At 51.1% G+C, this 16,626-nt stretch overlaps 1 protein-coding gene across 1 annotated transcript in view; it reads left to right on the top strand.

The window, feature by feature from the left end:
- Positions 1-10,662: 10,662 nt before the first annotated feature.
- The window catches only part of CREB3L1 (cAMP responsive element binding protein 3 like 1), a 58,507-nt gene continuing 52,543 nt past the window's right edge, over positions 10,663-16,626 (top strand). The window contains exon 1 of the mRNA XM_029061564.2: positions 10,663-10,792. Within this exon, the coding sequence (XP_028917397.1) occupies positions 10,691-10,792 (102 nt within the window). The 5' untranslated portion in view covers positions 10,663-10,690. The remainder of the gene's footprint in view (positions 10,793-16,626) is intronic.

Here is a 16,626-nt window from a genome sequence, read left to right as displayed (position 1 = left end):
GTCTGAGCTCCCGGCCCGGAGAGACCTCCACAAAACCTTCAGACGGCTAGCGGCTGCAGTAGCTTTTGCTGTGGCTTCCTTTGGGTGTGCCTTGGACTCTGAGCCACCAGGAGACTGAAATTCTGTTCTTTCTGCGCATGGCACACTTGTGGCTTTTGTTTTTATTCTGTGCATATTGTGCATTTGTCCTTGTCTTTTCTACCACCTTAGTGTCTTAATGATTCACTATTCCTGTTGCATCTGTCTCCAGTCCCCTCTCCCCCCCAAGAGAAGCAGCATGGCTTAGGGTCAAGAGCCCGGGCTTGGGAGTCAGAGGACGTGGGTTCTCATCCCAACTCTGCCACTTTTCTGCTGTGCGAACTTGGACAAGTCACTTCGCTTCTCCACGCCTCAGTTCCTTCATCTGTAAAATGGGGATGAAGACTTTGAACCCCATGAGGGACTGTGTCCAATCCGATTACCTTGTATCTGCACCAGGGTTTAGTATAGTGCCTGGCACATATTAAGTGCTTAAAAGATACCATTATTATTATTTTACTATTATACTCATAGATTGTATAAGCCCCTCAAGAGACAGGGTCCATGTCCAATTCCTACCTTTGTATGCTTTCCCAGTGTCTAGTAAAATGTACTGCACATAAGAGCTTAATAAATCTTATTGCAGCTACTAAAGAGTCTCTTCTCTTGATCTAAGCCCGCTCTATCCCTCGAGTCTTTTCCAAAATTCTATGGTGGGATTATAACATTAGACCTGAGGATGTCTATCAACATAGGTGGAAGCATGTTCCTTTTCCTCACTGAGGCCCAACAGGTCCCCTGCACCTCCGACCATTCCTCTGAGTCAGAGCCCACACTGCACAACGCTGATTTTTTTTCTCCGCTTAACCTTCGATGCCATTTCCCGGAGACAAGCAGAAAGCTTATCTCTGCTCTTTCCTCCTCCTGCGTCACAGAGCTGGGCTGGGGTGACTATGCATTAGGCCTGGCCTCACAGTTGGACAGTTTATGATTGCTTCCTGTGCGTTCCCAAGCTGGTGCCGAGGGTGTTGTGTGCAGCGACTCCAGATGTTCTCGTTCCTGTTTACAACCCCCACGCCTGACTTTGGGCTTTGAGGTTTCATTTCTGTACCTGAGAGTGAGCTGAAGAGGGTAGAGTGGGGAGGCAGCCCCCTTCCTCCAGTGCGGAGGATCCCAAAGTTAACAGGCACATTCAACCATCAGCGCTGCTCAATCAATCAATCAATCACATTTACTGAGCATTTACCGTGTGCGGAGCGCTGCACTGAGCACTTGGGAGCGTGCGGTATAATAGAGTTGATAGATTTGTTTCCTGCTCACGAGCTTACAGACTAGAGGGGAAGACGGACCTTCATATAAATAAATGAATAATGGATACGTTCATAAGTGCTGATGGAGGGGTGAATAGAAGATGCAAATCCAGGTGCAAGTGCTCCACTCAGCCCCATCTTCCACCTCCAACAGTGACAACTGGAAGCTTGGAGGAAGGAATCACGTGTTGAGCTGGATGCCAGGGAGTCTCCCTATGAGGAGTCCCAAGAAGAGGCGGGAGCGGGGACAGACACCCCAGACTGTGCTCCAAAGTCACCGAGTGGAGGAGAGCCAGGTCAGACCAGAAAACTTGAGGTGGGAAGAAAGGGACTGAGGTGACTGATGAATAAGTTGGTTACTAAGTCTTGGAAGCTGGGGAATTGTTGGCTCTCAGGGTGAAGCTAACAACTGCAATAGTAATAGTAGCATTAATTGTGGCATTTGTTAAATCCTTACTACGTGCCAAACACTTTACTAATCGCTGAGGAAAATACTAGATTATTAGGTTCCCGCAGGGGGCTCACAGTCTAAGTGGGAGGGAGAATAGGTATTGAATCCCCATTTGACAGATGAGGAAACTGAGGTACAGAGAAGTTAAGTGACTTCACTAAGGTCACCCAGTAGCCCAGTGGCGGATTCAGAATTAAAACCCAGGACCTCTGACTCCCAGGCCCGGGCTCTTTTCACTGGGCCATGCTGCTTTTGGAACATTGGAAGAACATCCTGTACCCTGAGAAAGGACAATTTTCTGACCACACCCAAAGGAAAAAGTGCTTGCCTCAGGGCCTCATCTTTACCTTTTATCAATCAGTCAATCAATCAGTCATATTTATTTAACATCCACTGTGTGCTGGGGAGTTTCCAGAGAGTACAGTGGAAGAGGCAGAAAACAGAATCTCAGTCTTTTTCTTTTCAGCAGCTTTGGAGTGAGGACACCAGCTCACTCTGTCTTGGAATGGACACAATCTCTCACTGCTTTCTCTCCCCAGTCCCGTCCCCTGGTTAGAGAGCAAGATCTCTTGGGAGTCCTTGTGTGTCAGGGAAACTCCATGGAAGATGCTGAGACCAGGATGTCTCCGCAGGATTATTTTAAGTGGTTTCCCAGGGTATTCACCTGGGTAAGAATCAGGAAAGAGAGGAAATTGTAATCCTGTTTATCTGAAACTATATAATCTTGCCCAATCACTTAAATAGTGCCTGGGTCTGTAATTACAGCACAGGCTGCAAGGAATTCCTGCACACATTGCAGCTAACCTCAGACCCGGGGTCTCCTTTGTTCTCTTCTGCCTCGCCCTAGGAAACATGCTCACCTGCTAAAGAAGGTATCAATCAATCATATTCACTGAGCGCTTACCGTGTGCAGAGCAATGTGCTAACCACTTGGGAGAATACAATATAACAGAGTTGGTAGACACATTCTCTGCCCACAGTGAGACACAGTGAGACACACTGTGCTTCAGGACAGCCTTATGGATCCTGGATATCCAGAAAATCTGTGGTCCGGAAAAAATTCCCAGCACTCCCCACAACAGGAGTGCTGGAGCCATGATGCGCCTGAGGACAACGAAAGTCAAGAGTATGGCTGAGCGGCATCTTCCTCTTTTATTTATTCCCTCTACACTGTAAGTTCATTGTGAGCTAGGGAATGTGTCCACTAATTCTCTTCTGTTCTGCTCTCCCCAGTACTTAGTACAATGTTCTGCACACCATAAGTCCTCAAAAAATTGTCTTGTCTTATGCAGTCGTCTCCAACCCATGGCGACACCAAGGAAACATCTCTCCCAGAAAGCCCCACCTCCATCTGCAATCGTTCTGGTAGTGGATCCAGAGAGTTTTCTTGGTAACAGTACGGAAGGGGTTCACCACTGCCTCCTTCCACGGAGTGAACTTGAGTCTCCTCCCTCGACTCTCTCCCACGCCGCTGCTGCCCAGCACAGGTGAGTTTTGACTTGTGGCAGATTGTCTTCCACTTCTAGCCGCTGCCCAAGCTAGGAGTGGAATGGATCTGCCTCTAGTTGACTCTCCCTCCCGTAGACGAGACTGGCAGAGTCCTGGAAACTCTTCAGGTGTGACCCTGAAAATTATTATTATTAATAATAATGATCATAACTCTCAGAACTGAGGCTCATCCATCCTCCCTGACCCAAGACTTCTTCCCCTGACACTCCATCCACAGTCAATAAAGCCTAGGCTGTGGAAGCTCCTTGTGGGCAGGGAGCGTGTCTACCAAATCTGGGATGTTGTGCTCTCCCAAGCGTTTAGTACAGTGCTCCTCACACCATTGATTTGTTGATTGATCAAAAGCCCTCTAAGGAAGGGTGCAGGGCCCAGGGGAGCACCTTCTCTTGCCCAGGGTTTATAATGACCCTGCCTGAGGCAAGTTCACAGACATCCTGCATTTATCCAACCTTCTCTTGCCTCCACCCATAAGCACCTCGAGCTCACACGAAGAAGTAAAACTAGAACAGCTTCGTAGAGCACCTCTGGTGACATACATATCTCCTGTGACATATATTCACCGCTTTAAGTCCTGTGGTTCCTGTGCTCATTAAATCACAAGCGGAAGGCAAGACTTAGTCCAATTAATGATTTCTAGGTAGTAGGAAGCAACATGTAGGTGCTCCCAAGGAAGTAGGTACTTTTCAGAAAACACTTTGGTTTGCTCAGGTGCCTCAACGTTGTTTATCTCCTTCTGAAGAGATTAAGTTTCAGCTTAGAACTGGGTAAGGTTGGTGATGGACTGAGCCAGAGAGGGATTGTGTCAGGCTGATTGTTTGGAGGAGCCAATCCGCTCTTTGGAGATGATGCCCAGTTTATTCCACTGCAGACAAGACACCAGATACATTTCCTATTGTTGTGTAACTAATCCCCTTCGGGTTTTAGAACCTGGGACAAACAGGTCAGAGAACAGGTCTGAAAATGGGTCTGAAGACACTGGTGTGCTTCCTGCTGGAGTGTTCCAGGATCTGGGGGAGGGGAGGGGGAAGGGAGCACGGGAGGGGTGACAGGCAGGAAGTGGAAGGGGCAGTGCTTCTTTGTTGGAGTGGGGGTTGCGATCACTAATTTAAAAGGCCCTGCCTTCTACCCAAATGTAATTGCGGGGCAGAACCGGGTAATTGTAGGAGAGGAATCAAAAACTTTAGAACTGTAGAGATTTGGAATCAGAGGTTTGGAAGGCTTCAGTCTGACTGGAACTACATCCTGTACCAGAAAAATAGAATAATAATAATAGTAATCACAGTACCTGACAGGCAGTGTGCTAAGCGTGGGGGTGAATACAAGCAAAATCGGGTTGGACACAGTCCCTGTCCCACGTGGGGCTCACAGTCTCAATCCCCCTTTTACAGATGAGGTAACTGAGACACAGAGAAGTGAAGTGACTTGCCCAAGGTCAGTGTGGCTCAGTGGGAAGAGCACGGGCTTTGGAGTCAGGGGTCATGAGTTCGAATCCCTGCTCCGCCACTTGTCAGCTGTGTGACTGTGGGCAAGTCACTTAACTTCTCTGTGCCTCAGTTACCTCATCTGTAAAATGGGGATTAAGACTGTGAGCCCCAGGTGGGACAACCTGATTCCCTTGTGTCTACCCCAGTGCTTAGAACAGTGCTCGGCACATAGTAAGCGCTTAATAAATACCAACATTAATATTATTATTATTATTAAGTGGCAGAGCCAGGACTAAAACCCATGACCTTCTGACTCCCAGGCCGCTGTGCCATGCTGTTTCTCTAGAAGAGGCTTCCTTATAGCCCTGGCTGAAGGCAGGCCACTTAACTGAGTAATTGTATACCAGTTGTCCATTCAGTAGGTGGAAGGTTCCCGGGAAGAGACCTGCTTCTTGAGGAAGCGTACGATGGAAGCAGGATGGCCTAGTGGATAGAGCATGGGTCTGCGAGTCAGAAGGACCTGAGTTTTTATCCCGGATCTGCCACTTGTCTGCTGTAAGACTTTGGGCAAATCACTTCACTTCTCTGTACCTCAGGCACTTCATGTGTAAAGCGGGGATTAAGACTGTGAGACCCACGTGGGACGGGGACTGTGTCCAACTTGAATAGTTTATATCTACCCCAGTGTTTAGAACAGAGTTTGACACATGGTAAGCGCCTAACAAACACCATCATTATTATTATGATGCCTTATACCAGGGGTGGCATAAGTCACTAAGACTGGTCACCAATGAGGCTTATTTTAACACGCGGCAGCTGGGGAGCCTCCTTTACCTACTGGAGCCCAAGGGGGTCTGTGCCCTTGCTCAGAGTTGGCACCTGTGATGGAGGCTTTCCAAACTAGGCTGGGTTCAGCTCGGCTACCAGTCTAGGGATTTCTCTGCAGGGATGAGATGCCTCGGAGACCCCGTCAGCTTCAAGACAGATTGCGGTGCAGAGTGGCAGGCAGGAGAGCCTCAAAAATTCTGCATAAGAATCTGAAATCCATAAAAAAGTAGGAAACTTTGGGGAAATCCTAGCTTCCCAAGATCCCAAATTGGAAGCTATCCAGACTTGGCCGAGGTCTGCCCAAGACCACCCCAAGCTGCCAATCCCTTGTGTTCTCCCCAGAACTCTCCTAAACTGACATGAAGTTTCCACAGGGACACTCTTTGGTACTGGGACTTAGTTTGGGGATTTTTTTTTTTTCCTGATGCACAGAACAGGAGTCGTTATGCGCTTAGGAAATAATGGCCTAGACTTACCTAACTTTTTTATGGTATTTGTTAAGCACTTACTATATGTCAACATAATTCTAAGTGCTGGGGTAGGTACAAGTCAGTTAGATCAGACACAGTGCCTGTTCCACATGGGGCTCACAGTCTAAGTAGGAGGGAGAACAGGTGTTGAATCAGTTGAGGAAACTGAGGCACAGAGAAGTTAAGTGACTTGCCCGTGGTCACACAGCAGGCAATTGGCCGAGCCAGGATTAGAACCCAGGTTTTTTGAGTCCCAAACCTTAAGCCATTCCCCAGTGCCCTAAAGCACTGTTGGGGTGTGTGGGGTGGGGGCAGGGGGCTAAGGAGCCACTGGGGCCTACTTTATGTCGTACAGGGCCTGGCACAGGCAGATTCACCTCGGCATCTAGAGGATATAAAGCCCCATCTCCCGACGGAATAGAAATTGAAAATTGAAAGACCTGTCTTGAATGATGTGTCCAAGTGCCACGATGAGCCCAGGTGCCAACTTTTCTTCCTTAGTGAAGCCCTTTGACGGGCTTACAGTCTAATCGGGGGAGACAGACAGACAAGAACATTGTCTATGTGACCTTGGGCAAGTCATTTCACTTCTCTGTGCCTCAGTTCCCTCATTTGTAAAATGGGGATCGAGACTGTGAGCCCCACATGGGACAGGAGCTGTGTCCAACCCAATTGGCTCGTATCCACCCCGGCGCTTAGTACAATGCTTGGCGCATAGTAAGCACTTAACAAATGTGGGCAGGGATTGTCTCTCTTTATTGCTGCACTGTATTTTCCAAGCACCTAATACAGTGTTCTGAACACAATAAGTGCTCAATAAATACAAATGAATGAATGAATGAAATGCCATAATTCTTCTTCTTATTATTATTCTGAGTCAACTTTACTTCTGGATCCGGGTACAGTGATCCCGTTGTTGGAGAGGGATAGTCTCTATTGGTTGCTGAATTGTACTTTCCAAGCGCCTGGTACAGCGTTGTGCACACAGCAAGCACTCAATATGCACAATCGAATGAATGAATGAAATGTCATAATTATTATCATTATTCTGAGTCAACTCTACTTCTGGCTCCGGTCACAGAGACCCCATTGTTGGGGAGGGAATCGTCTCTAACGGCTGCCGAATTGCACTTTCCAAGCGCTTGGTACAGTGCTCTGCACACAGTCAGCACTCAATATATAATTAGAGAAGCAGCGTGGCTCAATGAAAAGAGCTCGAGCATGGGAGTCAGAGGTCATGGGTTCTAATCCCAGCTCTGCCGCTTGCCAGCTGTGTAACTTTGGGCAAATCACTTAACTTCTCCGTGCCTCATTTAGCTCATCTGTAAAATGGGGATTAAGACTGTGAGCCCCAAGTGAAACAACCTGATTACCTTGTATCCCCACCCAGTGCTTAGAACAGTGTTTGGCACATAGTAAGCGCTTAACAAATACCACCATCATCATCATCATCACACATGATTGAATGAATGAATGAGTGAAAGAATGAAATGTCATTATTATTGTTATTATTCTGATTCAACTTTACTTCTGGCTCTGGACAGAGTGAGCCCGTTGTTGGGTAGGGATTGTCTCTATTGGTTGTTGAATTGTACTTTCCAAGCACTTAGTACAGTGTTCTGCACACGGTCAGAGCTCAATACTTACAATTAAAAGAATGAATGCATGAATGAACTGTCATAATTATTATTATTTTTATTCTGAATCAACTTTACTTCTGGCTTCAGTCACAGTGAACCCCTTGTTGAATAGGGAATCTTCTCTATCGGTTGCCAAATTGTACTCTCCAAGCGCTTAGTACAGTGCTCTGCACACAGTGCTCAATACTTATGATTGAAGGAATGAATAATAATCATAATAATAATGTGGGTATTAGTTAAGCTTTTACTATATGCCGAGCACTGTTCTAAGCGCTGGAGTAGATACAAGGTGATCAGGTTGTCCCACGTGGGGTTCACAGTCTTAATCCCCATTTTACAGATGAGGTCACTGAGGCAGAGGGAAGTGAAGTGACTGGTCCGAAGTCACACAGCTAAGTGGCGGAGCCGGGATTAGAACTCACGACCTTTGACTCCCAAGCCCGGTCTCTTTCCCCTACGCCACGCTGCTTCTCATGAAATGCCATAATCATTATTATTATTATTCTAAATCAACCTTACTTCTGGCTCAGGTCAGAGTGAGTTCGTTTAGACTGTGAGCCCGTTGTTGGGCAAGGATTGTCTCTATCTGTTGCTGAATTGTACGTTCCAAGCGCTTAGTCCAGTGCTCTGCACCTAGTAAGCGCTCAGTCAGTATGATTGAATGAATGAATGCTGATCAGGGATTGTATCTGTTGCTGAATTGTAGGTTCCAAGCGCTTAGGACAGTGCTCTGCACATAGTAAGCACCCAGTCAATCCGATTGAATGAATGAATGAGCCCATTGTTGGGTGGGGATTGTCTCTACTGGTTGCCGAATTGTACATTCCGAGCGCTTAGCACAGTGCTCTGCACGCAGTAAGCGTCCAATCAATACTACTGAATTAACGAATGAATGCTGGGCAGGGATTGTCTCTACTGGTTGCCGAATTGTACGTTCCAGGCGCTTAGTCCAGTGTTCTGCACATAATGATAATAATAATAATAATGTTGGTATTTGTTAAGCGCTTACTATGTGCCGAGCACTGTTCTAAGCGCTGGGGTAGACACAGGGGAATCAGGTTGTCCCACGTGGGGCTCACAGTCTTCATCCCCATTTTACAGATGAGGGAACTGAGGCCCGGAGAAGTGAAGTGACTCGCCCACAGTCACACAGCCGACAAGTGGCAGAGCTGGGATTCGAACTCATGAGCCCTGACTCCAAAGCCCGTGCTCTTTCCACTGAGCCACGCTGCACAGAGTAAGCACCCAATCAACACAATCGAATGAGTGAATGAATGAGCCCATTGTTGGGTGGAGATGATCTCTACTGGTTGCCGAATTGTACGTTCCAAGTGCTTAGGACAGTGCTCTGCACCTTGTAAGTGCCCACTCAATACGAATGAATGAATGAATGAATGAATGAATGAATGCTGGGCAGGGATTGTCTCTGTTGCCGAACTGTACATTCCAAGCGCTTAGTCCAGTGCTCTGCACCCAGGAAGCGCTCAACCAATACGACCGAATGAATCGTATTGAATCGTATGAATCGTAATGAATTAGAGAAGCAGGGTGGCTCAGTGGAAAGAGCCCGGGCTTGGGAGTCAGAGGTCATGGGTTCGAGTCCAGGCTCTGCCACTCGTCAGCTGTGTGACTGTGGGCAAGTCACTTTCATTCATTCAAGAGTATTTATCGAGCGCTTACTACGTGCAGAGCGCATGGGTTGTACAAATCGGTCACTTCACTTCTCTGTGCCTCAGTGGCCTCATCTGTAAAATGGGGATGAAGACGGTGAGCCTCACGTGGGACAACCTGATGACCCTGTATGTACCCCAGCGCTTAGAACAGTGCTCTGCACCTAGTAAGCGCTTAAATACCAATAAAAAAAGAATGAATGAATGAGGCCGTTATGGGGTGGAGATGGTCTCTCCTGGTTGCCGAATCGTACGTTCCAAGCGCTTAGTTCAGTGCTCAGCACAAGGCCCGGCGCTCCACGGGTACGATTGAGAAGCAGCGTGGCCCAGTGGAAAGAGCCCGGGCTTTGGAGTCCGAGGTCATGGGTTCGAATCCCGGCTCGGCCACGTGTCAGCTGTGTGACTGTGGGCAAGTCACTTCACTTCTCGGTGCCTCGGTCACCTCATCTGTAAAATGGGGATGAAGACTGTGGCCTGGTTCCCCTGGGTCTACCCCAGCGCTCAGAACGGTGCTCGGCACATAGTAAGCGCTTAACAAATACCAACGTTATTATTAAATACCAACATTATTGTTGAAGGCATGAACCAATTCAGCTGGGAGAGAGAGGAGGCGAGGGGATCCAATCACAGCCATGGATGTAGCTAGAAGCAGCGTGGCTCAGTGGAAAGAGCAGGGGCTTTGGCGTCAGAGGCCATGGCTTCGAATCCCGGCTCGGCCGCTTGCCGGCTGTGTGACTGTGGGCGAGTCACTTCACTTCTCTGGGCCTCGGTGACCTCCTCTGTAAAATGGGGATGAAGACCGGGAGCCCCACGTGGGACCACCTGATTCGCCTGGGTCTACCCCAGCGCTTAGAACGGTGCTCTGCACAGAGTAAGCGCTTAACAAATAGCAACGTTATTGAAGGGGGGGGGGGGGGAGGTCCCGCTGTTGAATATTCATGAGGGCTCATGAATAACAAGGAAGGGGGCGTGCCCCGCCGGGCAGCCGGCGGAGCTGGGGCTTCCCCAGTTCGGAGAGGGAAAGTGACAGGCAGGGCGCAGGGGGAGCGGTGGCCGGGCCCCCCAGGCTCCCCATGGACTACAGCTGGCCACGGGGTGGAAGGGCGATGCGGCCGGCCGCCCTCGGCTGAACGTTGCGCGCCGTCGGCGGGCCCCGTCCCCGGGGGTGCTGGGGGGGCTCCGGGCCCGGGCACCCCCCCTCCCCGCTGCAGCGCTGGAGTGAGGGCAGCCGGGCCGCACCTGGCTGGGGCCGGGGGGCGGTGGCAGCGGAGGGGAGGGGAGGGGGCCGGGCCGCCCTCTCCGCACCACCTCCCGGGGGGCACCCCCCGGACAGCCCCCCGGACACCCCCCCGGACACCCCCCCGGGCACCATGGACGGCGCCCTGGAGCCCTTCCCCGCCGACCGCCTGTTCCCCGGCTCCAGCTTTCTGGACCTGGGGGACCTGAACGAGGCGGATTTCCTGAGCAGCGCGGTAAGGACGGGGCGATGCGCCCCCGGGGCGGGGGTCGCCGGCCTGGCACCGTCGGGGGCGGGAAGGGGGGAGAGAAAGAGGGGTGCGCCTTGAGGAGGGGCGCTGCGAAGCGCACACAGCTGGAGAGGGTCCCCGATGAGCTTGGGTGGGCGGGGGTCACTCTGGGGGGGGCGAGTCTGCTCCCCTGCCCTCCGCGGCCTCCGGCCCCCTCCCCACTCATCATGCCCTTTGGGAACAAAGCCCTGCCCTTAACGCTCCTCCCTGCGCCCTCTCCGGACCGGCCTCCCGCACCCCCCAAGACCCCCGGCACCCTCGCCCTTCCTCCCTGCGAGCAGCCCCCCGCACGCCCAGGGCGAGGGCAGGAGACTGGCTGGGCGCAGATTCCTTCGGGAGTATTTACTGAGCGCTGACGATGTGCGGAGCGCTGGACTAAACCCTCCTGCAGCCCCCTCGCCCTCCTCCCTGCGAGCAGCCCCCCGCACGCCCAGGACGAAGGCCGGAGACAGGCTGGGCGCAGATGCATTCGGGAGTATTTACTGAGCGCTTACGATGTGCGGAGCACTGGACTAAGCGCTCCCGCACCCCCCCCCCCCCCCAAGACCCCCGGCACCCTCGCCCTTCCTCCCTGCGAGCAGCTCCCCCCGCACGCCCAGGGCGAGGGCAGGAGACTGGCTGGGCGCAGATTCCTTCGGGAGTATTTACTGAGCGCTGACGATGTGCGGAGCACTGGGCTAAGCGCAAATGCCCTCTTGCCTGGGGCACGAGGAGGAAGAGCCCCGGGGACTAGGCTGGCACCGCCCACTGGCACCCCTTCCCTCCCCCCGAGCCCCCGGGGCCTAGCGGTCCTAAGGAAACGTGTCTTCCCCGGGGCTGGCGCGGCCTCCGGGCGGGGCGGGGACGGAGGGGGGTGGGCTCAATCGCGGGAGAAAATATTTCGCTCCGAAAGGACCTGCCCAGAGAAATAATAACATTGGTATTTGTTAAGCGCTTACTCTGTGCAGAGCACTGTTCTAAGCGCTGGGTAGATACAGGGTCATCAAGTTGTCCCACGTGAGGCTCACAGTTAATCCCCATTTTACAGATGAGGGGACTGAGGCACAGAGAAGTGACCCAGCTGCCAAGTGGCAGAGCCGGGATTCGAACCCGTGACCTCTGACTCCCAAGCCCGGGCTCTTTTCCACTTAGAGAAGCAGCGTGGCTCGGAAATCTCAGAGCCCGGGAGGGTCCCCGCTCCCCCTGGGGCGGCCGGGGGACTGCTCACCGAGGGACCAAAGCAGAATCAAAATAAAAAATAATGTTGGTATCTGTTAAGCGCTTGCTATGTGCCAAGCACTGTTGTAAGCACTGGAGGGGGATACAAGGTGATCAGGTCATCCCACGTGGGGCTCACAGTCTTACCCCCCATTTTACAGGTGAGGGAACTGAGGCACAGAGAAGTGAAGTGATTGGCCCAAAGTCACACAGCTGACAAGTAGATACGAGGTAATCAGGTTGTCCCACGTAGGGCTCACGGTGTTCATCCCCATTTTCCAGATGAGGGAACTGAGGCTCAGAGAAGTTAGGTGACTTGCCCAAGGTCACACCGCTGACAAGCGGCGGTGCCGGGATTAGAACCCAGGACCTCTGTCTCCCAAGCCGCTGAGCCACGCTGCTTCTCAGAACCCCTACCCACCCCCACCCCTCTAGGATAGCCACTTGCTCTGCCCAGAAGAAGGCCTCTCCGTGCTGCAGGTGGGGAGACTGAGGCACGGGAAAGGAAGGAGTGTGACTTGCCAGAGAAACCGGGGCAAAAACGGCTGGCTTGGGCTAACGGAAACTCAGCGCAACAGATTCAGAAGCCCACTCTCTAGGTACTTTTTGACCCAGAAAAATGAGATGCCAAGGAGTGACCGACTTTGAGTTGTTCTGATGGGAACGCTTCCTGAAATCCAGTTCTCTTTCCATGAGGCTTCCCTGCTCCATTCGTTCATTCAGTCCTAGGTATTGAGCGCTTACTGTGTGCAGAGCACTGGACTAAGCGTTTGGAAAGTACACTTCGGCAACAGATAGAGTCAATCCCTACCCAACAACGGGCTCGCAGTCTAGAAGGGGGGAGGCAGACGACAAAACAAGTAGGCAGGCATCAATAGCATTAATATAAATAAATACAGTTATAGATTCATTCATTCAATTGTATTTATTGAGCACTCGCCACTGTGTGCAGAGCACTGTACTAAGCACTTGGAAAGTTCAATCTGGCAACAGAGACAATCCCTACCCAACAACGGGCTCACAGTCTAGAAAGGGGGAGACAGACGACAAAACAAGTAGACAGGCATCAATAGCATCAGTATAAATAAATAGAATTATAGATTCATTCATTCATTCAATCATATTTATTGAGTGCTCACTGTGTGCGGGGCACTGTACTAAGCACTTGGAAAATACAATTTGGCAACAGATAGAATCAAGCCCTACCTAACAATAGGCTCACAGTCTAGAGGAGGGGAGACAGATAAAACAAGGAGGCATCAATATAAATAAATAGAATTATAGATATACACACGTCATTAATAAAATAAATAGAATAATAAGTATGTACATATATATATACACGAGTGTTGTGGGACGGGGAGGGGGGGTTAGAGCAGAGGGAGGGAGTGGGGGCGATGGGGGAGGGGAGGAGGAGCAGAGGAAAAGGGGGACTCAGTCTGGGAAGGCCTCCTGGAGGAGGTGAGCTCTCAGTAGGGCTTTGAAGGGAGGGGAAATGTGCTAGTTTGGCAGATGTGACACGGCCAGCTCTCCAAATGATATCAGTTTTATGAGCGCTGAGACACTCACTGGGTAGAAGTGATTAAGACCTTGAACCCTATGTGGGACAGGGAGTGTGTACAACACAATTACTTCACATCTATCCCAGCACTTAGTACGGCGCCTGGAACGTAGTAAGCGCTTAAGGAGTACCACTACTATTAGTAGTAGGGACGTCAAGGAGAAGGCGTAATCGTAATAGTAGTATTTATTAAGTGCTTATACTGTGTAGATTCCTTTTCTTCTTCAGGAGGAGGTCCCCGGTGGAGACAAGGTTCTCATTACCACTAGGAATTAAATGTCTTCTGAGCAGGGTCAGGAGAAAGCGAGGGCCAGGTTAAATCTGTAACTTGAGGAAACTAAGTCAGTCGTAGCCCTTGCTGATCCGTTTAATTATGCACCCCAGCTGAGTTGCCACTGCCCAGCAGGTTGTTAAAATTTTGGACCTCAGCGTCACCTCATGATGTCAAAGCTATACTCCTTACGACCTAAAAGACTTCACCCTGCAGAAGCATGTAGCCCCGGGCTGGGACACCTACAGATCTGCGAGTCTCAGAGCAGGTCAGCACAGCTCAGCTACCCTGGAGATGGGAATATAAATGGCAAGGGGCAACGATTTTTAAATGATACCAAGTCCCAAAGCCCATTGAAACCCTAACCGATCATCATGCCCTTCTCCCCATCCTCACCCCAGAAGAGGTCCCGGATTTGAAATTCAAAGAGATTCTCTCAAGATAAAGCCGGTAGACAGCCGGCATGTCGGGCGTGATTTACTTTAGGTGGATCTAGAGTGAGAGTAGAAAAGAAACCTGGAACAGTCGATAGTACGGCTTCCCCAGTCTTACTCCTGCTGCTGCTCCCTTTAGGCTACTGGCAAGCACGGGGGAATCTGCATCTCATCCCTCAGTGCTTTGGGTGCCTTGCTGGGTAAGCTGGCTGGACATTATGCCCACTCTGGTCCCTCCAAACAGGGCATCGCCTCCAAGATCGGGGAAGAAAGCAGCTGGCAGGGGCTGGAGGCCGCTGCTGGCCGGTGTTTGCAGTGTGGTAAGGAGGGAATGAAAGTTGTTGTTTTAGAGGGGAGTAGCAGGAAGCTCCTTGGCAAAGATATTTGCACAGTAAACTAATTAACCTCAGAGCAGATGGGTGGAGGACAAGGAAGAGGGATCTTGAGGATGTGAGGGTCACAGGTATCCGGGTATCGGCCCAGGGGAAGGGGCTGGACTAAGTTTGAAGAACACTGCGCCTTCAACTCTTTTTCCTCTTGCAGCTTCTCTTGAGCTAACCGTGTGTGTCCCTTTTATTTCTGCCCCTGTGGGATGGGACTCTGTTTAGGGGTTTATGAGGAAGAAATCGTTCTGCCCAAGATCATACAGCTACTCCTTCGGGGTTCAGACCTCGGGCTTCGATAGCGTTCTTTGTCTCTTGATGGTCCGTCGCAGATCTGGAACCAGATTCGGCCACGAAGTCAGGCCGGGACACTGCCTACCAATGGAGGAGCCCTCCTGCTGATTTCATGGTGGAGTCAGGCCATCTTCTACACTTGCCCCTGTGCTACAATCGGCAGGGACCCCCCCCCCCCACCGGGGGCCAGACAGCAATGGGCTCAGTCGATCTTTGGGATGGGGTTTCGAGGGCCAGTCACCCCAGGGTGCTCTAGTTTGAAGGGTTGGTGACTTCAGAAAAGGATGCTCTGCTCTGAGTGCCTAATCGAGCCAGGACGAGGAGAGAAGAGAGTGCTGGGCCATGAGCTACCTGAGGGAAATGAGAAAAGCAGGCGATGCAGCACTGTAGCAGGTAAGGCCCCTCCGGCCGACTTGTCCACACTGGGATTTCAATCCTTCAGAGTCCTGCCCACGTCCTCAGTCGGCTCAGTCAAGCCACTGCTTCCCTGTTCTTCCCACTGGCCAGTGTGCTCCCAAAGGAGGTGGAACTTCCCCTTGTTTCTTGACCTGATCCCCACCAAGCCCACACGTCATTAATGAGAACTGGATTTCTGCATCTGCCCATGGGTCTGTTTCGCTCCCTTCTTCTTCCTCGGTTTGACCTTCGAGGGCCAGCAACAAGCTGTAAAGTGCTCAGGATTTTGTTTCACTGGGGTGTAAGGAAGGTCCCTCTCCTCCCCCAACACACACACACACACACACACACATACCCATGGGTTTCTTGTTCTCAGAACCGCTTGATTTTCTGAATCAATCATTGGTAGTCATTGACCACTTTTCCTGTAATATAGAGCATTGTACTAAGCCCTTTGGAGAATATAATCCAATAGAGTTAGTAGACATAATCTCTGCCATCAAAGAGCTTACAGTGGAGCAGGAGGTCTGTGGTTGCGTGAGGAGCCCCTTCCTGCCAAAGTTGCGGCATTCCCTGCTACTTGGCAGTCTCTCTTGACCTGGAACTGGCAGGGTCTCAGGCCATACCCAGGATGTGCCACGTTGGAGCAGGTCCCCCCCACATTTGTCAACGTCCCTCACCCCCACCCATTGCCACCATCCCTCAGTAAGAGATGAGGGGGATGCTGGAAGGAAAGGGGAAGCGTTCAGGAGATGTAGGGTTGGAGTAGAAATAGTCTTTTCCAAAAACCATCCCTGCAGCTCTGTGGAGGGATTGGGAAAAGTGGGTTGTGGGTGAGTCCAGAATTGGTTCCAGGTGGGAGTCTATATCTACAAAGCTGTTTCTGGGGCTTGGGGCCCACTGGCCTGAGATCCCACCCAATCAGTCTGGAGTCACAAGAACCCTAATAACCCTCAGAAACTCGTCGTCCCTAAGCTGGGGTCTTGTTGGGGCAGAAGGTGCAGGGGCTGGGGCCTTTGCCTTCCAGCTTTCTCCTGCAACCTGGCCAGCTAGGGCAGGGCAATAGATTGATAGGGTTTTTTTGCTGGGGCTTTGATCCAGAATAGGAGGGGAAGGGGAACACTCTCCTCTCTGAGTCAGTCAGATTGTCCTCCTATGCACGCTGTAGGCTTCCAGGAAGTCGGCCACCAAAGACGACGCTTGCAGCACACTCGCGTGTTGATCGGATCCGAGACCCTTCCTTA

Source organism: Ornithorhynchus anatinus, chromosome 3 (assembly GCF_004115215.2).
Source record: "Ornithorhynchus anatinus isolate Pmale09 chromosome 3, mOrnAna1.pri.v4, whole genome shotgun sequence".
Lineage (NCBI taxonomy): Eukaryota > Metazoa > Chordata > Mammalia > Monotremata > Ornithorhynchidae > Ornithorhynchus > Ornithorhynchus anatinus.
This window is presented reverse-complemented; position numbering and strand designations above follow the sequence as displayed.